Here is a 20,923-nt window from a genome sequence, read left to right on the forward strand (position 1 = left end):
GGGGAGGGGCGACGGGGCCCCGCCCCGCCGGGAACTGCGGGGTCCGCAAACCCAGCTCCACCCTAGATGGTGGGGGGAGAACCTTAGGGTCAGGGAGAGCAACTGCAGGGTTCAAGTCCCATCTGGGACTGCCAGAGGCAGGAGGCGGGTCCCGCCCAGCATCCCCGCCAGGCCAGGGTGCCCCTTGGTCGGTGGGTGGGTGCGCAGGCATAGCCCTGCAGTCTGAAGGGAGCCAGTTATGGGAAGAGGGGACTGCCCTCTCCTGCCCCCAAACAGACCCCCAGACAGCAGCATCTACTTAGAATATTTATTTATCCTCTGACATGACAAGACACAAAAAGTTACAACTTCTTAAAACTCTTCAAAAGAAAAAAATATAATTCTGTAAAGCAGCAGCAGCAGCTTCCAAGGTTCAGATGTGACGGGAGGGGCAGCTCCCAGGAGCAACCGTGAACTGGAGGGGTCCGGGCCTGAGCCCCAGGTAGTGTCGCTGGGAAGGGGCCTCCGTGGAGGGCCCCGGTTTTGGGGACACAGCACCAGCACATCAGGGTCTGTCACCAACACGATCACATGGCCAGGGTGGGGCAGGGAGAGCTTCGGCTCACAGCAGGGCTCGGCCTGGAGGCAGAGGGGAATGGGGCTTCTGGAGCGTACCCAGGAGCCTTATGCAAAGGCCGAAAGAGGAGGGTGGGCCCTGAGAGGACTTGGGGTGGGCGGCAGCTCCTGGCCCTCCCTCCAGAGCAGGGCAGGCACCCTCAGGCTCCACACTGGTCCCCTTGCCTGCCCCGCTCCCTGGCCAATCTCAGAAGAGAGGTCAGGCTGGGTAACTAAGTTCCTGGACGGGGTCAACAGAGCCTGGGACACACACAGCACACAGAGCGCCTGGCCGCAGCGGGAAGGGGGGCAGTCCCCGGCAGCCCCATCCCCAAGAGCCAGGCCAGAGCCCCACCACACACACACACACACACACACACACACACAGACCTCACAGTCTGGGCCCCAGCCTGGGGTGGGAGCTGAGGGGCCCACCACAAAGTCCCACAGTGGGTGACGGGCTTGCCCTGAGAGTCAGACCCCGGGGCAACCCCTCGCTTGGGATTCCTGGCTCAATAGAGAGGGCAGGAGATCCCGGTCCTCTTGCAAGGCTGGCCAGGGAGGCAGAGTCCAGTCCTGCCAAGGCGACAAGAGCGGCTGGGGAAGGACGGAAGGGCTGGAGAGCCGCTTGGGCCCAGCAGATTCAATAAATAGGTTTGTGCAGGGTCCCTGTGTGGACCAGGACGGCCGTGGAGACTGGAACCGGTGGGCTGGGGGTATGGTCCAGCCTGCCCAACCCAGGCCTGGGGGCCCCCAGCCCAGAGACCAGCTCTGTCCCTGGGGGTGTTCAGGCCAGGGCAGGATTGGGGCAGGGGCTAGCTTGAGGAATGTAAAGATTTCTGCATTTTCTACATAAATAAGACATTGATCCCAACGATGCAGGCAGCACCCCGGGGGGCTCGCGTGTGCACCACCTACGTGGACCCTGCACCCTGTCCCCTGCTGCCCCTGCCAACAGGAGGGCTGGGGAGGGGTCTTCCCTTGCTCCGTCCTGGGCTAGCTGCCTGGCTCCAGCCCCACACCAGCCCTGCCCGGCTAGCTGGGGTAGAGCGGGCGCTGGGCTCAGGCCTGGGGGTCCTGCAGTAGCCCCAGCAGGGACTCCGCGATGCCCAGGAAGTAGACCACCTGTGCGATGCCGAAAAGGGGTGCGATGACCAGCGCGCGGCAGTAGGCACCCTTCAGGAAGGCTGAGGGGCCCTCGTGCCGCAGGATCTTCCTGTGGAGGAAGGAGGGGAGGGTCAGCCCGGTACGCAGGCCCCCAGGCCCCAGCCCCTGTGGGACCTCCCCACCTGGCACAGTCCAGGAACCCAGAGTAGGTGTCCTCATTGACGCCTCGCTGAAGTGACTGGAGCCGCGTCTTCACCACTGCAAGGGACGCTGGGGTCAGTGTGAGCCTGGCCAAGGGCTCAGTCCCGCCCCATCCCCAGCCGGGCGCTGTCCCATGCACTGACCATCACAGGGGTTGACTGCCACAGCGGCAGCACTCCCGGCCACACAGCCGGCCAGGAAGGACACGTAGAAAGGCGACTTCTCCTCGGACGCTGGGCGGCCCAGCTGGTTCAGGTTGGCAAAAAGCGGGAAGTAGACCACGGAGAAGGGAACGTCCCTGTGGGGAGTGAGGTGGCCATGGGGACAGGAGGTGGTGGACAGGAGGTGGTGGGTTGGGCAGGCCGGCCTCCCCCCTCCCTCCTCCCATCCACCCTGTGCCTCCTACCTGAGCAGCGTGGCCCCAAGTCCCTTGTAGAGACCAGCAATGCCGCGGCTTCGCAGCAGGTCACGGGTCAGCTGGGTGGCCGTAGGCCGAGGGGCAGCTGGAGCCTCCACTGAGGGCTGGGCACCCCCCTGGGCCGAGAGCTGGCCCTGGGCAGCCAGGATCTTCCTCTGGGCGGCTGCGGACAAAGAGGCTGCTGTCTCTTCTTCTGTGCAAAGCGGGCAGGGGACACGCTCTGGCCCTCCCTGTGTCCCTGCCCTCCCCTCGCCCTCACCCCTTCCCGCACCTCTGCCCTCTCCCCTCCCTCCTCCCGCCCTCACCGATGCGCCCTGCATCCTGCAGCTGGATCTTCAGCATCTCCATGGGCGTGGTCACGATCACCTGGCAGGTGCCAGCCCCACAGCCTGCCAGCATCTCTTTAAGCAGGGTCAGCTTCTGCCTGTAGTAGGGGCAAGGCTGCGGTGAGCGGGAAGACAGGCCTACCTGCCACCCTCGGGGCTGCCCACCGTGCCTGGGCGCAGAGGATGGTGGGAGCTGTGGAGGCAGATCCAGGCCTGTGGGGGTACAGCCCCAGTCTCCGGCCCTGCAGCAGCAGGCAGGGGGGAGCCCGATGGACAGACAGCCCCACAGGCAAGGGCCTGGGGAGGGCAGTGGGGCTGTCTCCAATAAAGGAAAATGGGAAATTGGGGGTCGAGTGCCCTAAAAAGGGGCTGCCCTTGAAGCCCTCGTCCAGCAATGGGGGAGCCAGTCAGTGCCCTCAAGCCCTGGCTTACTACACAGGCAGCAGCTGGGGGCCAAGGGCTGCCAGGCCAGAGCCCCACTGATATGGCATCTGCTCTGCTCCCCTGGTCAGGGGAAAGGAGGGAGGCCACCCCACAAGCTCAGAGAAGCCCCAAGGAAGGGGCTGAAGACAGGCGGAGCCCCCAGGTGGGACCCAGATGGCCGGGTGGACCCCTCCTTTGTCTGGAGCCCAAGACCCCTTGAGTGTCTGCCAGGCAGGGCGCTCACCCATCCTTGGAGAGCTGATGTCGGAAGAAGTCGTTGGCTGCCAACTTGATGGCCTTCTCGGGGGTGACGAGGGTCAAGTTCACAGCGGCTCCTGTGGAGCAGGGGGTCAGCTGGGGGACATGCTCGGTGGCCTGGGTGGGGAGGTGCTTGGCCAGGACTTGCTGCCTGGCCGTCAAAGCCCCATCCCAGTCACTCCTGGCCACCATCTCCTGCCCTCTCACCCACATTTGGGCCTGGTGTGTGCCAGGTGGGGCGGGGCCAGGCAGGGATGGGGCAGCACCTCTGGTTCAGGCGTTCCCGTGCCCACTGCATCTGTCTCTGATTCTGGACAGCATCTTGCTGCTAGGAGTATGGGGATCATCCCGGAGCCCCTGAGCCCTCCCTGGGAAACCCCTCCCTCCCTAGGGGACAGAGGGTGCTTGTGCTGGCAGGGGACTGGGGCCAGAAGTCACCCGAGCATGTGGTCTGGAGTGGGCCAGAGTTTGGGGGAGGCTGTGGAGAGCCCCCATCTCAGTGCCGAGGGCTCAGGGCTGCAGAGCTTCTACCAAATCCAGGCTCCGGATGGCGTCCTAAGCCGATTTGCAGTAATTCCCCCTACTCCCTCCCATCCCCAGCCATAAACGGGGTCCAGCCTGTCCCAGAAAGCAGAGGCGGCTGTGGCCACCACAGAGGACACAGATGTACTGTGGCGTCCCACGCACCAGGCACTAAGCGGGGGCGGGGAGTTGCCACGGGAGGGGCTGAGAACTGCCACTCACCAGAGATCCAGTCCCCTGCACAGGCACAGCCCCCCCAGACACATCCACACTCACACACCAGGCCCAGGCTGGCTGCCCTGCCCTGCCTCCCCACCGCTCCTTGCCACGACTGGCGGGCGCTATCCAGGCCTGCCCATCTCGAGCCGAGCCAAGTCAAGCCTTACCCCGGTACATGCCAAAGTATCCCTCGGAGCGGATAGTCTTGATGAGGCAGTCGGACCTGTGGCCAAGGGGACAGGGTGAGCCGGGGCCAGCTGGGGCCAGCCGGAGGCCGGGGTCCCTGGACTGTCTAGGGCTGACGTAAGAGGCCAAGTCCTCAGCCCAGCCCTGACCCCAGTCCTGACCCACATGGGATCTCCCCCAGGCCTGCCTGCCTCCAGTTTCCCTTCTGTCAAACAGGGTGAGGGGCACAGGAGCAGAGCCCCCCCTCCACCGCCTCCTGTGCTGCCACATGCTGGGCCTACTCCCCAGGACCGCCTGGCACACTCACATGCTTGTGTACATGCGCTGGCCGTTCTGCTGGTTCTGCAGCCTGGTCTTGGCCAGGTCGATGGGGAACACGCAGGTGACCCCAATCAGCCCGGCGATGCCGCCATTGATGAGCTTGGCTGGCAGGCTGCGTGGACAGGAGTGTCAGAACGGGTTTCTGCGACCATGGGTCAGGGTGGGGGCGGGGCATGCAGCCAGGACTGGAATCTGACCTGATCTGCTTATCAGCCATTTAACTCGATCGTGCCCAGGTAGGAGCCGAAGAGGTAGATGCCAGGCCGGGCGGGGTGGAGGTGGAGGTGGAAGAGGCCTTGAGGGAGGCTGGGACCCAGGGGGGTTGGGCGGTGCTCCACCTTCAGGGGAATTTCCAGGCTTCAGCAACCGCCCCTTCGGTCCTGGAAGGAAGAGGGGATGGGAATGAGTGAGGGTGGGGCCGCCTGAAGAGTAATCCTCCCCCAGCCTCCCTCTCACATGCAGCCTGTCACCCACCACCCCAGACGGGAGCTGTCACTGTGTCCTGAGGGTGCAGCAGCAGGAGGCACCTGCCACCCAGTCCCATGCCCACCCCTGGGACCACCTGGCTTCCTTTCAATCCCCCCCTCCCCACCGCCAGCGTCTTCCCAGCCAGCCTCACACGCGCGCTCACGCTCGGGCTCACGTGCACCCTGGCCAGCTCCGGCTTTTAAAGGGCCAGGCACCTCTGAGGGCAGTGCCAGGGGCCGGTGCCAGGGTGCCTACCGGAGCACCTTGACCTGGACAGCTGTGGTGACCATCCCCCACATCCTTCAGCACAGAGAGAAGCAGCCAGCACCTGCCCCCTTCGAGCTTGGGGCTGAGGTCCCGGGCGCCCTAAGACCCCCTGCCGACCTGGGCTCAGCCGTCCCAGGTATAGCTCTCCTCCCACAGCAGCTCCACCCAGGGCCTGCAGAGCTCCTCCCCAAGAAGCCCACACCCCTCACAGCCAGCCCCTTGCCCACCTTCCTCCCCTCCACCCCTCCCAGGAGTTTCACTCATGGATACACAGAATGATGTATCCAGTGATGGGACCCCTGGAAGCCTTGGGGGTGGGGGATGGCTGGCCTTCTGAGGCCCCCTGTGGCTGGCACCCCCATCCCCTACAGAGGAGAGGAGAACGGGCCTCTCGCACTAAGCGGCAGGGCTGGGGAGCCACAGCCTCAGGGGCCTCCCATAAGGTCATGGCCATAAAATCCCACCTTCGGGGGCCTTCCCTCCTCACCCTGGGTCCCCCAGAGGCCAGCTGTTTCGGGCACCGGCAGTGCCGTTGCCCAGGGCCACACGGCTGGCTCACACCCACAGATCCTCAGGGACTCCTGACCTTCACCTTGGCTTTCCAGGGCTGGGCCATCCACCACCGACCCCCACTCCACCACCTGCCCGCTGGTCCTGTTCTCACTCTGCCCCAGGCACTCACTCTGGACGGCTTCTCCACACTCCAGCCCGGCACTCACACAGGAGGGGAAGCTGCCGGGGGAGGCGGCGAGGGGCTGCAGGGATTGGCCGTGGGGCGGGGTGGGGCGGGCCTGCAGGGGGCTACTTTCTCTTTCACTTTGGGCAAGCGGAGGCTTCCCACAGCCTTGAGAGGAGGGATGAGCAGGGGCGGGTCTGACTCAGGCTGACCTGGCACACACCACGCACCAGCAGGGACCTCAGCGCGTGGCCACCACGCCCCCGGCACACACGGGTTCCTGTCTGCTGCCTGTGGGTTGAACCCTCCAGCATTTCCTGGCCTGGATCTGTCTAGGGCTGGTACTCTGAGGATGAGGCTTTCTCCGGGCCAGGGTATCCTATGTGTACCTGGACAGGGAATCCGGTGCTGTGGGGCAGAGATGGGCTGACACCCACTCGTGTCTGTGGGATCTATCTGTTAGGGCAGATGCATGTCAGGGAAGCCTCATGCTGGGCCACAAAAAAAGGCCTGCTGTCCACAGGGAAGGGCTGGCTGGGTCTCAGAGGCCACTGGTGCCACCCACAGGCCCTGCTCACCTGACAGGTCCAGAGGGCATGGGAGCTGGCATGCCCAGAGCCCTCTGCCCCACCCCCATCCCACTCAGGGCTTCACCACCAGGAGACCTGCCTCTCCCTGCCTCAGCCAGTGGTGGTGACGAGCTGACCTCTGAACTTCAACCTGATCTCTCCCAGCAGCCCGCCCCCCCCCCCCCGGCCCACTATTTGGGTGCAGACTGGCCACAGCTCTCCAGGCTGCCCTGGGCCCTTCATCTCCGCTCTAGTCCCTCCCAGGGGTGTACCCTGGCCCACCAGGGACTAAGCAATCCCCTTCCTCCTGGGAGCCTATCTCCAGTCTGGGACGAGGACACCTGCATGATGGGAGCAATCCTGGAAATCAGTGGGGAGCGGCCATTAGTCCCAGGAAGAGAAGCAGGTCTAGAGATCCCAGGGCGGAGAGGCAGGCCTGGGCCCGCACAGCACCCACTGCAGCGGAGAGGAGCTTCTGGGTGGAGAATGAGGACAGCGAGGGGCTCTGCATAGGGAGGAACCAGCAGGGGTTCCGTCTGAACGCCAACCCCACCTTTCTGTCCTCACTCGGCAGTTCCCACCCCTGGCTTATGAGACAGCTGGCCAGGGCCCTCCCCCTGCACTGATGTTACCATAGAAACCCTGCAGCCGCGGCCGGGCCCAGGGCTGTGAGCCGTCACTGTTCCCCCTTCATAGTCAGGCAAACCGAGGCCACAGGCAAGCCAGGGAGAGAGCAGGAGAGCAGAGACCACACTACAGGAAGATACCGCTGCTTCCGAATCTGCAGGGGTAAAATCCTCCTCCCAAGCAGCCGCCAGGCTCCTCCTACCCCCAAGAAAGGCAATGGGGGTGAGGCTCCGTCTGGCTGGCGGCTCCCCATTCAATCTCCCGCTGTCCCCGTCCTCTTGGGGCGGTGCTTTCTATCCTGCTGGCTGGAGGGTCCCGGAAGGGGTCTCCAACTTCGCGATGCCTCGGCCAGAGGACAAAGGAGAAGCGGGGGGCCGCTCTCTGCGCTCGGAGGCCGGCTCAGGCCCCTGCCCCACTGCTGGGGCTCGGCCGACCGCTCCGTCCTCCGCCTGGCCACCGCGACTCCGGCCACGCACGTGTCCACAGATGTCCAGTGAACTCCCACGTGTGCGTCCCACATGGCTCGGTCTCTCTTCCTTGGACTCGGGCCCCAGACATCCACCATGGGGGACACGTGTGTGCGGGAGCGCGCCCGGCACCGTCGGGGCCGAGTCACGCCAGGGCAGTCGCGGATCCGAGCATCCGCTGGTCCAGGACCCCCCGTCCCGCCCGCCAGGCCACGTTGTTCGGGCAGCTGTCACCTTCCTCGGCCGCCGCGGGACCTCTCGCCCCCGCAGCCCGGCCGCGCCCGGATGGGCGCAGAAGGGAACCGCCGGGCACTCACCGCGCTCGCCGCCGCCGCCGCGTTCGCCTCCCCGCCCCGCCGCGCGCTCGGCCAGCACCTAGGCGGGGAGGCGCGTCCGCTCGGCGCTGCGCGCGCTCCGCCCTCGGCCTCCTCCGGGCTTCGGCTCCCCCTCCCGGCCGCCGAGGCTACTGCGCCCAGACAGGCCACAGCCACGCGCCCACCCGCCTCCTCGCCCCGGGTCCCCCCCCCGCGCCCCGGGCAGGGTGGCAGTTTTGCGCGCAGAGACCGGGCCGCGCGTCCCCAAGGTCCTTTCTTGGTTTCAGGCCTCAGGCCCCTGCAGGGACAAGGACCCGCGGGGCCCGGGCAGGTGGCAGAGCGCCGGTGGATGAGGGTGCCCTGGGGGAGGCGTGGCCTCCAGTGCAGACACAGGTGCTCCGTGGAACTGCTGGGCCAATGAAGTGGAGAAGTGGAGGCACAACACCGCCTGCCGAACAGCAACTTTGTATCCAAAGCACCCCACTCGGGGCTGGGCACAGTGGCTCACGCCTGCAATCCCGGCACTTTGGGAGGCCAAGGCAGGCGGATCACTTGAGGTCAGGAGTTCGAGACCAGCCTGGCCAACAAGGTGAAACCGCCCCCCCACCGCGTCTACTAAAAATACAAAAATTAGCCCGGTGTGGTGGCAAGTGCCTCTAGTCCCAGCTACTCAAGAGGTTGAAGCAGGAGAATTACTTGAACCTGGGAGGTGGAGGTTGCAGTGAGCTGAGATCATACCACTGCACTCCAGCCTGGGTGACAGAAATTCCATCTCAAAAAAAAAAAAAATCCCACATGGGTTACTTTGTAGCACAGCTCCTCACTCCCAGGAAGATGAGGACCCACAGGAGGACCCAGGCACAGTGGGAGAGAACAGGGCCAGGCTGTGGGGCATCTGTGCACAAAGGGCTCCCTCCCCGCAGGGTCCAGGCCTCTGATTACCCCGCCACCCCCACCCTCCAACGGCTTCTCCATCCAACAAATAAATCGAGCTCTGAGATGGCGAAAGAAACAGTGCGGGTTTGTTGCCCACGGGGACCCCTGTCCCCACACACTGGAGAGGCTTGAAGGTGGGGGCTCTGCCCATCCGCTGGGGAATGTCTGGGCCAGCCCAAAGTCTGTGGGGCCTAGGCCTGGGCAGGCTCTGGGGGCTGTGGAGCTGACGAGCCAGGCAGAGCGGGGTCCTTGGGGGCCAAACCCGTGCGTCGGATGCCGTCCTGGTACTTGCGGCAGCCGAGCTCCAAGACTGCGCGCACCTCTTCTGCCACGTCCTGCCGGTCACTCTGCTCCAGGGCCTGCACCAGGAGTCCCACAGCCCCTGGCTGCCCAGCCTGGCGCTCAGCCCAGGAGAAGAGCATGTGACGGATCTGCCCATCCAGATCATCCCTGCGGGCAGAAGACGGGGTCCTACCCACCTGCCCAGGACCCGCCACCACACTCTGCCTCGGAGTGTGGGGAGTTCCCGGCTCCTTGGGCCAACTGCGGCCAGATCTTTCCTTTCCAGTCTGGTGTTTGCCCTTCGCCCACCTCCCCTGGAAGAAACTTCTGTCAGCATCAGGTGGGCCCGCCAGGCAGCCAGGGCTCAGCTCTGGGGCTGGCAGCCAGCGGGCAGTGGGAGTCTCACCGGAACTCGTGCCGGATGCGCTGCAGCTCACGGTAGGACACGCCCAGGTGCAGGGCCACAGTTGGCCAGTCTGGACCCAGGCGCCCAGCCACGCTCAGCAGGTTACTCTGTGTCAGAAAGCCGGTCTCAGCATCTCCCAGGTTCAAGGGCGCCAAGGAGAGGCCAGCCCTCCGCCGTGGCTCCTCAGAGCTCCGAAGTCTCTGTTGGAAGGATAAAGTGCAGTAAGCCCTGGGCTCCACCCCAACTCTACCACGTCCCCCTGGTCACCCCGGGCCTCGGTCCTGCCCCGCCCCTCTGCTGTCCCTCAGTCCCACCGGCAGCTTGATGGGCAGAGTGGCCATCCACAGGGCGTCTGCGCCCTTCCTCTGCCGGGCAGCCTCAGCCTCCTCGGGTACCTGCACAGGCACCGCGCCACGGTAGAAGGACACCTGAAGGGGCATCAAATGGGGTTCAGAGCTCGGTCCTCTGCCCAAGTGGCCTGGGGAGCCTCTCCCCTCACCCACCCCCCTCACCCACCTGGCCCCGCACAGCCTGGGCCTCCCGGTCCAGAGTGGTAGTCACGTATACCTCCTTCACATTCTTCAGGTGCGAGTAGAAGACAAAGCAGATTCTGCCCTCCACGCAGTCAGGGCGGTCTAGGGGGCAGGGGTGGGCTGAGCAAGGAGGGCGCAGGGAGGACGGTAAGGCTCCTTCTCTAGGACAGGGAGGTCCTACCAGCATCCACGTCGATGCCGCGCTCGAAGGCCGCAAAGAACTCTTCGCCCTCGAACATCTCCACCGTGTCAGAGGGCTCGGGGCCCCGGTACCGCTCCAGCAGCCGCTGAAGGGTGGCATCCACCTGCAGAGAAGCCCATGTAGCTTGGGACCCAAAGCCCTGCACCCCACCCCAGCTCTCTGGTCGCCACCCTGCTGCCCTCCAGCCCGCGCCCTCACCTTGTTTCGGGGCAGGCACTGCAGAAGGACCTGCTCAGGGTCCCGGCGCCGCTGCAGAGCGATGAGGTTCACACGGTGCAGCCGCAGCCGCTCCCAGGCCTTCCGAGCCAGGCCTCCCACGCAGTTCTTGGTGGTGTACCAGAGCCAGTACCTGGGAGGGCTGGGGGTGAGGGGGGGCTGTGCAGACGGGGGGAGGGGGGCTGAGAAAGCTGGGGGGCACTGACCAGGAGAAGTGTGTGACCTGGAAGCGTGCATACAGGTGGGTGAGCTCCAGGACCACCTGAGCTGTGATGTCATCCCAGGTGGCTGCAGGAGGGGCCCAGTACAACAGGTGCAGGCGGGAGCGGTCCAGACTGAGGCCTGGGGATGGGAGGGTCAGCGGGCTGAGACCGCCTGGCTGGAGACCCCCCCCACCCTACGGCCACAGGTCCAGGTATGCCCCATGGCCACCTCTCACCTGTGATGCCAGAGGGCAGAGGCAGCTGCACGGTGACCGGTCGGAGGAAGCTGGGGGGACCGCTCTGTGAGAGGCACAGCAGGGGGCTCACTGCAGCCTCTGGTTCTCCCAGGAGGGCCTGCAGTTCTCGGCCAGCCATGCGCACCACCTGAGGCAGACAGGCCCCTGAGCACCTGCCTGTGGGCCGAGGTGCCACCTGCTACCCTCGGTGCTGCCCTGGTCATACCTGCATGGAGACTCGACGAGGTTCCTCAGTGGCTCCAGGGGGGAAGATGACTTTGACCCCAGGATGACCCGAGGAGCACAGCAATGTCCCCTCTGGTGGCACCAGGCAGGCATTGGACACAGGGCGGGAAACCACAAGGAACCAGGAGAAGTGGGGTGCCTGGCAGTGAGCCCAGAGCCGCTGAGATGGGGGAGCAGGGAAGTCAGAGGAGCCTGGGTCAGGACACAGGGAGCAGGATCCAGGAGAGATGGGGCGGGGTGGAAGGTGCCAGGGACACGGGGGAGCAGGATCCAGGACAGATGGGGCGGGGTGGAAGGTGCCAGGGACACGGGGGAGCAGGATCCAGGAAGGACGGGGCGGGGTGGAAGGTACCAGGGACACGGGGGAGCAGGATCCAGGACAGATGGGGCGGGGTGGAAGGTGCCAGGGACACGGGGGAGCAGGATCCAGGAGGGACAGGGCGGGGTGGAAGGTGTCAGGGCGAGGCTCTGGGCAGGGGTGCACGGCTCAGGGCAGCGGCTCCCCAGTCGCCACTGGCAGGCCTGAGTGGTCCTCACCTGGGGTGCCTCTTCCTCCAAGTAGGTCTCCAGGTCACCCCAGCTGTTGTCATTCCGGGTCCTGACCACTACTTCACGGCAGCGCCGAGCCCGTGGTGGGGTGAAGAGCAGCCACAGCCCCACATTCTGCCAGGCAAAGGTGGTGTGAGGGCTGCAGCCAGGCCTGGTCCACACACTGCCCCCCGCCACACCCTGGCCATGCCTGCTGGGTGGTGTGAGGGCTGCAGCCAGGCCTGGTCCACACACTGCCCCCCGCCACACCCTGGCCATGCCTGCTGGAAGGCCACCCCATGGGGCTGCAGCTCCAGCACATGGCTGAGCAGGGCATCATGAGGACCCAGGGGGACGAGGCCTGGCTCTGGCAGCAGCAGCCGATAGCGGATGGTGATGGGGGTGGCGGTGGCTCCCGCTGGGAACTGCAGGCGGACACCACAGGCCAGGGTCACTGAGCAGCCTCGAGGGGTCACAGGAAAGCTGAATGAGGAAGGAGCGAGCCACGGGTTAGACCCAGAAGGGCCTACGTGTTGGAGCCTGGACCTAGGAACTCTGGAGAAGGTGTTGGAGGGGCTGGGGCGACAGACAGACAGACTCTCCTCCAGCTCCCTCAACCCACCCCATACCTGTCCAAATCTGAGGTCAAGCACAGTCTGGGCATTTCTGGAATGAGGGATGCCACTGTGGAGGGGACAGACGTGTGGTCAGGACAGTGAGGAGACCCACGTCCTTTCCCAGGTCTGCCCCCTTTAGCACCAAGCCCACCTGGTGAACTCGGGACGTCTGGTGAGGCCTCACCCAGGGGGTTCCCCTGCAGGCGCACAAAGGGGGCATCTAGCAGCTCAGGGGGCAGGTCCCGGAGCTGGTTGTCCCTCAGGTCGAGCCGGGTGAGGAGTGGGAGGCGGGCCAGGCCGGCTGGCACAGATGCCAGGAGGTTGCTGTGCAGGACAAGGAGCCGCAAGGACCGAAGACCCGCTGCGGGCAGGTGCTGGCTTAGGCTTGGCACCAGCCTGGCCCGTGGCACTGGGACACTCCTGCCACTGCCTCCCAGAGCAGCCATTTCAGACTCTCCACAGCTGGGCTCAGAGAACTCTGACAAAGCCGCTGAGGGAGTCTCAAAGGCCAGGGAGGTGGAGGGACTCCCAAGAGGCAGCTGTGGACCAAGCCTGTGGGTGCAGAGGCCCCTGCGAAAGACAGGCAGGCTTCAGGGGTCCTCCCGTGGGGCCAGTGTGCCAGGGGTACAGCAGCTACTCACCCAGGGAGGCCGGGAGGCTCTGTAGCCGGTTGGAGGCCAGGTTAAGCTCCAGGAGGCTGCCCAGGCCTCCAATCTCAGGAGGTAGCGTATCCAGCAGGTTCTGAGAGAGATCGAGGCGCTGCAGGGTGGATAGGGCCCCCAGTGCTGGGGGCAGTGTCTGCAGGCGGTTGTGTGTCACCGCGAGGAAGGTGAGGGCGGGGAGGGCCCCCAGAGCCTCAGGCAGCTCAGAGAGGCAGTTGTGAGACAGCAAGAGTGCACCCAGACCTCGAATCCGCAGGACACAGGCCGGCAGCGTCTCCAGGCTATTGAAGCTCAGGTCCAGGTGGGCCAGATGGGCCAAGCCACTCAGACCAGCGGGCAGGGTGGTCAGGGCACCCCGGAGACAGGCACCCAGTGTGTCCCGGCGTTGCCCTCCTGGGAAGGGGGGAGGCGGATGTGGCCCTCAGAGCCAGGTCCCAGATCGACCCTGCCAGCCAGAGAAAACAGCTGCTCGAGAGGCACCGACCTCCCACCCCACCCCCACCCCAACCAGACAGGGACTGACAGAAACACTGGAGAGGTGCCTGCAGATGGAAGGAGGCAGGGATGGAGACCACCGGCTCATCTCAGCTGAGAACCATCACCCAAAACCTTCCCCAGGAATATCATCTGCACTGTGGTCTGGAGAGACCCCCGCTGGGCAGCTTCAGGGTCTGGGAGCCAGGGCCCAGCCAGCCTCACATTGTGGGTGGTGATCGCCGAGGATGGCGATGGGGCTGGACAGGACCAAGAGCAGAACAGTTCACACCTGGGGAGCCGGGAGGGGCGGACTGGAGCTGGGGCTGGGACCCAGGTTTGCCTTTGAGGACATGCAGCAGAGGCAGGGCAGAGCAAGAGATGGAGACAGGGCCCAGAACAGGTGGAGCTCACCTTTGAGGACCAGGGAGCGGAGGCAGGACAGGCTCTGAGGCAGCTGGGCCAGGGTGGCCTCCAGCAGCTGAGGGTCCTCGTGAGTGCCCAGACGCAAGAACTCCACCCGCAGCAGCTGAAGAGGCTGCTGGACACACAAGTGCAGCAGTCGCTGGCAGCCCCCGGGATACAGGTCCAAGCTCAGCCGGTTGCCGCCCAGGAAAGGCAGCGCCCTGGCCCCTGCATCCGTATCCTCCGAAGCATCTCCTGCAGCAGCAGCTGCCTCCAGCTCTGGCCCCTCCACCGCTGCAGCCATCGCCCACCGACGGTCCTTGGAGGCCAGACATGTCCCAGCACGCAGGCAGGCCTGTCCAGGCAGGGCCCAGGGAAGCTACAGAGACAGGAGGAGAAGTGAGCGGGAGTCGGGGTGGGCCCTCCCCTCTTTGGGGAAACAGGGACTCTGGCTGGAGTGGGGAGCTTTTGAGCCATCTGGGCCTGGGCTGCAGAGTGGGGGATACCTTGTGGTCACCCTGAACCCCCGAGGCCTGGGTCACCACTGGAAAGAGGGTTGGAGAATGGGACTGCCATGGCTCGCAGGAGCACCGGGCAGGGAGACCTCACTATTAGCAGCAGAGCGGGGGGAGTGAGGCTTCAGTCCTGGTCCTGGAAATCTGGCCAGTGGAGCCGTGGAGCTGCGAGGTCATCGGGGCTGTCCCTCAGTTCTGGAAATGAGCCCCCCTTCTACTTACATCGGCTTTGCCAGGAGGGCCGTGACCCTCCTCTACCGCCCCGAAAGTCAGGAGAGGCGGTGTAAGAATTAGGGCCTGGGACGTGAGCCATTGGGCAGCTTCGGGGTCCTGGGGCCGGGACCCCAATTCGTGAGCCCTGGAGGAAAGCTCTCCCGCCCTTTCCAGTTCGGTCCACTGGGGAGGGTGGTGCGCCGCGCACGACAGCTCAGATGGCGTGGGGGGCGGGCTCCAGCCCCGAGGCAGGCTCGGGATCCCCCGGGCGTCGGGGATGGGAACGGCCCCCACCCTCCTGAAAGCAAACGTTCCCCCAGCCGCGGCCCGCCCGGGCCGGCGCGTACCTGCGCTCCAGGCGGCGCGCAAACGGGGGCTGCTCAGCGCGCGCTCGGCTCCTGGGATCCCGCCCGCGCGTTTCTGGGTGGGCGGGGACTGCAGACCCCGCCCCTTGAGCCCGCCCCGTCAGAACTCGCCCCCTGCGCCGGGATGCGGTCCACGGGGGCGGTCTCCCGGCTCCTTCCTGACCCGCCTTCCCTCCGCCCGTCGCAGCCCCGGAGACGCGGACGCGACCCGTCCATCTGCCGAGCCGCCCGCGCAGCTGCGCTCGGCTTCCTGTTAGTCCACGGGGACGGAGCCGTCCAGCCTGCCCCGCCCGGAAGGCTGTGAAACCCGCCCTTTCCAAGGTTCTCGGGGTCCCGGGCCGCTGCGAGGCTGCAGCCCCGGCCCCAGGTGCGTTCCCAGGCCGGGGTGACAGTACTCCTCTTGCGGCTGTCCCGCACCCACCCCTGCTACAAGCCTGAACAATTGCAGTGCCATTCCCAAGCCAGCCCCAACGGCCTCCTCCGGGAAGCCTGGCGGGACCTCCTCTCTGGACCTGCTGAGACCCTTCCTTTCAAGCCATCACTCTGGGCCAGAAGCAGGGAGCCTCCTGGCACTGCCCTCCTTGAATCACGCAGGGGAGAAGGAGGTTTTAAGAGAGAAGATATTGAGCGGGCGCGGTGGCTCACGCCTGTAATCCCAGCAGGTTGGGAGGCCGAGGCAGGTAGATCACGAGGTCAGGAGTTTGAGACCAGCCTGGCCAACATGGTGAAACCCCGTCTCTACTAAAAATACAAAAATTAACCGGGCGTGGTGGTGCGCGCCTGTAGTCCCCAGTTACTCAGGAGGCTGAGGTAGAAGAATGGCGTGAACCCGGGAGGCGGAAGTTGTAGTGAGCAGAGATGGTGCCCCTGCACTCCAGCCTGGGCAACAGAGCAAGCAAAGAAAAAAAAAGATCAGATACTGCCCGAGGCCCTGTAGCTGATGAGGGTCAAAGCCAGCCGAGAACCTGAAATTTGCCCTGTCTGCCTTCCCCGCCAACATGATACCCCCCAGCAGGCCTGTGCTTCATTCACCAGCTTTCTCGCCCAGCAGAGCAGGTGCTTGGGGAGGGAACAGACACCACCAGCTATGCCTGCTTCTTTACTCAGGTCATATCAGTGGCTCCTTCTTCCTTCCACTTCCCAGCTACCACCATCCCTCCCTCTGGGACGAGCAGGTCTCTTCCAGGACTCCCTGCTTCCATTCTCCCCAGCCCCTTCCACGTAGGGCCTGGAGGGATCTTTTTAAAAACTAACCACAGGCCTGATGCTGTGGCTTACACCAGTAATCCCAACATTTTGTGAGGCTGAGGTGGGTGGATCACTTGAGATCAGGAGTTCAAGTCCAGCCTTGCCAGTATGGTGAAGCCCTGTGTCTACTAAAAATACAAAAATTACCCGGGTCTGGTGGCAGGCGCCTGTAATCCCAGCTACTCTGGAGGCTGAGGTACGATAATGGCTTGAACCCAGGGGGTGGAGGTTGCAGTGAGTTGAGATCTAGGCACTGCATTCCAGCTTGGATGACAGAGTGAGACTCCCTCTCAAAAACAAAAGGCCAGGCGCGGTGACTCACTTGTGTAATCCCAGCACTTTGGGAGGCTGAGTCGGGCAGATCACGAGGTCAGGAGATCGAGACCATCCCGGCTAACACGGTGAAACCCTCTCTCTACTAAAAATACAAAAAATTAGCTGGGCGTGGTGGCGGGCGCCTGTAGTCCCAGGTACTTGGGAGGCTGAGGCAGGAGAATCACTTGAACCTGGGAGGCAGAGGTTGCAGTGAACCAAGATTGGGCCACTGCACTCCAGCCTGGGCTACAGAGTGAGACTCCGTCTCAAAAAAATAAAAAAATAGGCTGGGCGCAGTGGCTCAAGCCTGTAATCCCAGCACTTTGGGAGGCCAAGGTGGGTGGATCACGAGGTCAGGAGATCGAGACCATCCTGGCTAACATGGTGAAACCCTGTCTCTACTAAAAAATACAAAAAATTAGCTGGGCGTGGTGGCGGGCGCCTGTAGTCCCAGCTACTCGGGAGGCTGAGGCAGGAGAATGATGTAGACCTGGGAGGTGGTGGAGCTTGCAGTGAGCTGAGATCGCGCCACTGCATGACAGAGTGAGACTCCGTCTCAAAAAAAATAATAATAAAAATAAACAAATAAATAAAATAAAAACCAACCACAAATATTATTCAGTGGTTGAAAAAAGAATGAAGTCCGGCATGGTGGAGCATGCTTGTATACCCAGCTACTCAGGAGGCTGAAGCAGGCAGGCCCAGGACTGCAAGGCTATAGTGTGTGGTGATAGCACAACGCCTCTGAATAGCCAGTGCACTCCAGCCTGGGCAACACAGCAAGACCCCCTCTAAAGAAAAAAAAGACCTGTCCGGGCACAGTGGCTCACACCTGTAATCCCAGCACTTTGGGAGACCGAGGCAGGCGGATCACCTGAGGTCAGGAGACCAGCCTGTCCAACATGGCAAAACCCCATCTCTACTAAAAATACAGAAACAACTAGCCGGTCGTGGTGGGGGCGCCTGTAATCCCAACTACTCGGGAGGCTAAGGCAAGAGAACAGCTTGAACCCGGGAGTCAGAGGTTGCAGCGAGCCAAGATTGCACCATTACACTCCAGCCTGGGTGACAGGGACTCTGTCTCACACACACACAAAAAAGACCTGAAATACTGATACATGCTACAAAATGGATGAACCTTATGAAAAAATAACACTTAGCTGGGGAATATGGTTCCTTTTCAATTATACAGCTGAGAAACATAGAATGAGACCACAATCACACTCTGTCCACTTTGTGTTTGTCTCTTGAAACTGGTTGGTATTGCCAGAAGTAGCTATAAATTAACCTAATAATGCCAAACTAGGCACTATAACCCACACCTTAGAGTTTAATAATGTATAGCCAATCACTAATCAGTCATTTCTGTAAACCAATGAGAATTCCTGATTAACTTTGTATCAGTTTGCTTCCTGTCCCCGTTTTTTGCCTTTAAAAATCCACTTGTAGTCTGGGAGCGGTGACTCACGCCTGTAATCCCAGCACTTTGGGAGACCGAGGCGGGCGGATCACAAGGTCAGGAGATCAAGACCATCCTGGCTAACACCGTGAAACCCCGTCAGGAGAATGGCGTGAACCTGGGAGATGGAGGTTGCAGTGAGCCGAGATCGCGCCACTGCACTCCAGCCTGGGCAACAGAGCGAGACTCCGTCTCAAAAAAAAAAAAAAAAAAATTCACTTGTAGGTTGGGTGCAGTGGCTCACACCAGTAATCCTGCCACTTTGGGACACCAAGGCAGGAGGATTGCTTGAGGCCAGAAGTTTGAGACCAGCCTGAGCAACACAGCAAGGCCCCATCTCTACAAACGATTAAAAAACAGGCCGAGCACAGTGACACAAGCCTGCAATCCCAGCACTTTGGGAGGCCGAGATGGGTGGATCATGAGGTCAGGAGATCAAGACCATTGTGGCTAACACGGTGAAACCCCATCTCTACTAAAAAATACAAAAAATTAGCCGGGCGTGGTGGTGGGTGCCTGTAGTCCCAGCTACTCGGGAGGCTGAGGCAAGAGAATGGCGTGAACCTGGGAAGCGGAGGTTGCAGTGAGCCGAGATCGCGCCACTGCACTCCAGCCTGGGCGACAGAGCGAGACGCCATCTCAAAAAAATAATAATAATAAAATAAAATTTAAAAATCCACTTATATCTGCGGCTCATCCAAGTGTAAATTCAGGGCAACTTAAATCTATGTCCAGGATGTAATCCTCAAGCTTGGCCCACATAAACTACTCTGTATTTATATTAAATTTGTCTTAGCATCTTCCTTTTAGGTAGGTACTTGAAATTTGAAAATACGCTGAATGAAAAAAGCCAGACACAAAGGCAAAATACTGTATTATTTCAGTCTTACGGGGTCCTACCGTTGTCAAAATCATAGGAACAGAAAGTAGAATGTGTTTATCAAGGGTGGGGGAGCAGGGAATACAGACTTTAATGTGTACAGAGTTTGTTTGGGATAGTAAAAAAAAAAGTGAGATGGGGCTGGGCACAGTGGCTCGTGCCTGTAATCCCAGCACTTTGGGAGGCCGAAGTGTGCAGATTACTTGGAGTTAGGAGTTTGAGACCAGCCTGGTCAACATGGTGAAACCCCGTCTGTACCAAAAATACAAAAATTAGCCAGGTATGGTGGTGGGTGCCTGTAATCCCAGCCACTCAGGAGACTGAGGCAGGAGAATCGGTTGAACCCAGGGGGCAGAGGTTGCAATGAGCCAAGATCATGCCACTGCACTTCAACCTGGGGAACAGTGAGACTCCTCAAAAAAAAAAAAAAAAAGTTGGGGCTGGGCACGGTAGCTCACGCCTGTAATCTCAGCACTTTGGGAGGCCAAGGCAGGCGGATCATGAGGTCAGGAGATCGAGACCATCCTGGCTAACACAGTGAAACCCTGTCTCTACTAAAAATACAAAAAATTAGCTGGGCGTGGTGGTGGGCACCTGTAGTCCCAGCTACTTGGGAGGCTGAGGCAGAAGAATGGTGTGAAATGGGAAGGTGGAGTTTACAGTGAACCGAGATAGCGCCACTGCACTCCAGCCTGAGCCACAGAGCGAGACTCTGTATCAAAAAAAAAAAAAAAAGTTGGGATGGATAGTGGTGATGCTTGCACACCAATGTGAAGGGACTTGCTTAAAACATTGAATGAAACCATAATCCTGGCCAGGCATGGTGACTCTGGGATTACACCTGTAATCCCAGCACTTTGGGAGGTCCAGGTGGGACGATCGCTTGAGCCTATGTCTCAACAACGCTGTCTCTACCAAAAAATTTTAGCCAGGTGTGGTGGCACAGGCCTGTGGTCTCAGCTAAGAGGCTGAGGTGGGAGGATCACCTGATGCCAGGAATTTGAGGCTGTAGTGAGCTGTGATCCAGCCACTGCACTCCAGGCTGGGCGACAGAATGGGGCCCAGTCTCAAAAATTACAAAATAAAAAAACTCCCATTGTTCCCAAGATGGTTTCCCGCCTCTATCCCAGATGTGTGACCTTGAGCAAGAAAACCTTTCTGTACCCAACTGCCTCATCTATAAAATGGGGGTAATGACACCGAGGCCACAGAAGGCGACCGTGAAGTCGAGTTCCAGTGCTTGATGTATACACATCCCAGGGTTTGCACTGTTGTTTGAGCCCCACGGGAGCAGGCGCTACCTGCTAGCACCTTAGATACCTGCATCTGACCCCCTGTTCCTGGTGCTAGCCCCGGATATTGGCAGGGTTGGCTCCTTATCTCTCATCTCAGACTTTCTCAGGCTGCCCAGACCAACTCGCGCTCTGTCCCTATCCCTCGGATCGCCCCCTTATTCACCTCCTGCGTCCTCGCACAAGAACTGAAGTCCTTAGGAGGCAGGGCCAACCCTGTTCCCTCCCAGGACCCGAGAATGTGGCAGGGTCCCCTGATGTGCTATGTCCACATGGACACCAAGGTCAGTTCTGGGCCGAAGCGGCCAGCGCAGGGGCTGACCGCTCGGACCTCACTCCTTCCAGGGGTGAGTGGGCGACGCGGCCTCACGTCATTGCCCTGCCCTCCAAGGCTCGGGGTCGTCCTCTGGCAGGACGCCCTGGCCTCGCAGGACGGGGGTGGCCTCCCAGGTAGGGCTGCAGTCGCTAAGTCCGAGGCGGCTGGCTCACCTCACTGAGCCCGGCTGGACATGGCGTCAGCGGTCGCCGCGGCCGGGGAACCACCAAAGAGTCAGGGCGAGCCTACCGCGAGCAGCCTCCGCTCGGGCCCACGTGCGGTTCCGCGTAGGCCGGCGGCGCAGGCCACTTCTGGCAGCGGTGCACCATGGAACTTGCAGTTCGCGGGCAAAGGTTGCGTCCTGGGTGTGGCAGCCGCGCTGCATGTTGGGAGCTGTAGGCGCCGCGTGGC

The 20,923-nt window shown here is 62.1% G+C and overlaps 3 protein-coding genes across 10 annotated transcripts; 1 reads left to right on the forward strand and 2 right to left on the reverse strand.

Moving 5' to 3' along the window:
* Positions 1-293: 293 nt before the first annotated feature.
* Positions 294-8,047, reverse strand: SLC25A22 (solute carrier family 25 member 22). 8 transcript variants are annotated; one of them, XM_007994767.3, is made up of 10 exons: positions 7,967-8,047; positions 4,773-4,955; positions 4,562-4,687; positions 4,236-4,291; positions 3,314-3,404; positions 2,626-2,744; positions 2,309-2,483; positions 2,046-2,200; positions 1,884-1,959; positions 294-1,810 (listed from the first exon to the last, which is right to left on the reverse strand). In XM_007994767.3, exons 2-10 carry the CDS (start codon positions 4,790-4,792, stop codon positions 1,657-1,659), a joined length of 972 nt encoding a protein of 323 aa, XP_007992958.1. In that variant the 5' UTR covers positions 4,793-4,955; positions 7,967-8,047; the 3' UTR covers positions 294-1,656. The 8 variants fall into 8 exon arrangements, with proteins under 8 accessions (XP_007992958.1, XP_037854696.1, XP_007993131.1 ...); XM_037998768.2 differs by lacking the exon at positions 7,967-8,047 and adding an exon at positions 7,884-7,904; XM_007994940.3 differs by lacking the exon at positions 7,967-8,047 and adding an exon at positions 7,188-7,768.
* Positions 7,399-8,801, forward strand: PANO1 (proapoptotic nucleolar protein 1). Its single transcript, XM_073022660.1, is given in 6 exon segments — positions 7,399-7,415; positions 7,417-7,547; positions 7,550-7,765; positions 7,768-7,956; positions 7,959-8,462; positions 8,794-8,801. Coding segments are annotated over 6 exon segments (1,065 nt in total).
* A 162-nt stretch (positions 8,802-8,963) lies between these two features.
* PIDD1 (p53-induced death domain protein 1) lies at positions 8,964-20,679 on the reverse strand. The gene is made up of 15 exons (XM_007995146.3): positions 13,919-20,679; positions 13,010-13,423; positions 12,520-12,729; positions 12,381-12,435; positions 12,033-12,234; positions 11,761-11,886; positions 11,204-11,383; positions 10,978-11,125; positions 10,745-10,880; positions 10,521-10,671; positions 10,302-10,425; positions 10,104-10,222; positions 9,902-10,015; positions 9,588-9,787; positions 8,964-9,349 (listed from the first exon to the last, which is right to left on the reverse strand). Exons 1-15 carry the CDS (start codon positions 14,211-14,213, stop codon positions 9,091-9,093), a joined length of 2,733 nt encoding a protein of 910 aa, XP_007993337.1. The 5' UTR covers positions 14,214-20,679; the 3' UTR covers positions 8,964-9,090.
* Positions 20,680-20,923: the final 244 nt, after the last annotated feature.

This window comes from Chlorocebus sabaeus, chromosome 1 (assembly GCF_047675955.1).
Source record: "Chlorocebus sabaeus isolate Y175 chromosome 1, mChlSab1.0.hap1, whole genome shotgun sequence".
In the NCBI taxonomy this organism is placed as follows: Eukaryota; Metazoa; Chordata; class Mammalia; order Primates; family Cercopithecidae; genus Chlorocebus; species Chlorocebus sabaeus.

Excerpts from the sequence above, each read along its gene's own strand:
- SLC25A22 (XM_007994767.3), bottom strand. The coding sequence starts at position 4,792 with ATGGCTGATAAGCAGATCAG. Across the intron at positions 4,688-4,772 it reads ATGGCTGATAAGCAGATCAG|CCTGCCAGCCAAGCTCATCA; the intron begins GTCAGATTCCAG and ends CTGTCCACGCAG. Across the intron at positions 1,960-2,045 it reads GGCAGTCAACCCCTGTGATG|TGGTGAAGACGCGGCTCCAG; the intron begins GTCAGTGCATGG and ends CGTCCCTTGCAG.
- PIDD1 (XM_007995146.3), bottom strand. The coding sequence starts at position 14,213 with ATGGCTGCAGCGGTGGAGGGGCCAGAGCTGGAGGCAGCTGCTGCTGCA. Across the intron at positions 10,426-10,520 it reads AGTGCCTGCCCCGAAACAAG|GTGGATGCCACCCTTCAGCG; the intron begins GTGAGGGCGCGG and ends GCTTCTCTGCAG. Across the intron at positions 10,016-10,103 it reads CCCAGGCTGTGCGGGGCCAG|GTGTCCTTCTACCGTGGCGC; the intron begins GTGGGTGAGGGG and ends ATGCCCCTTCAG.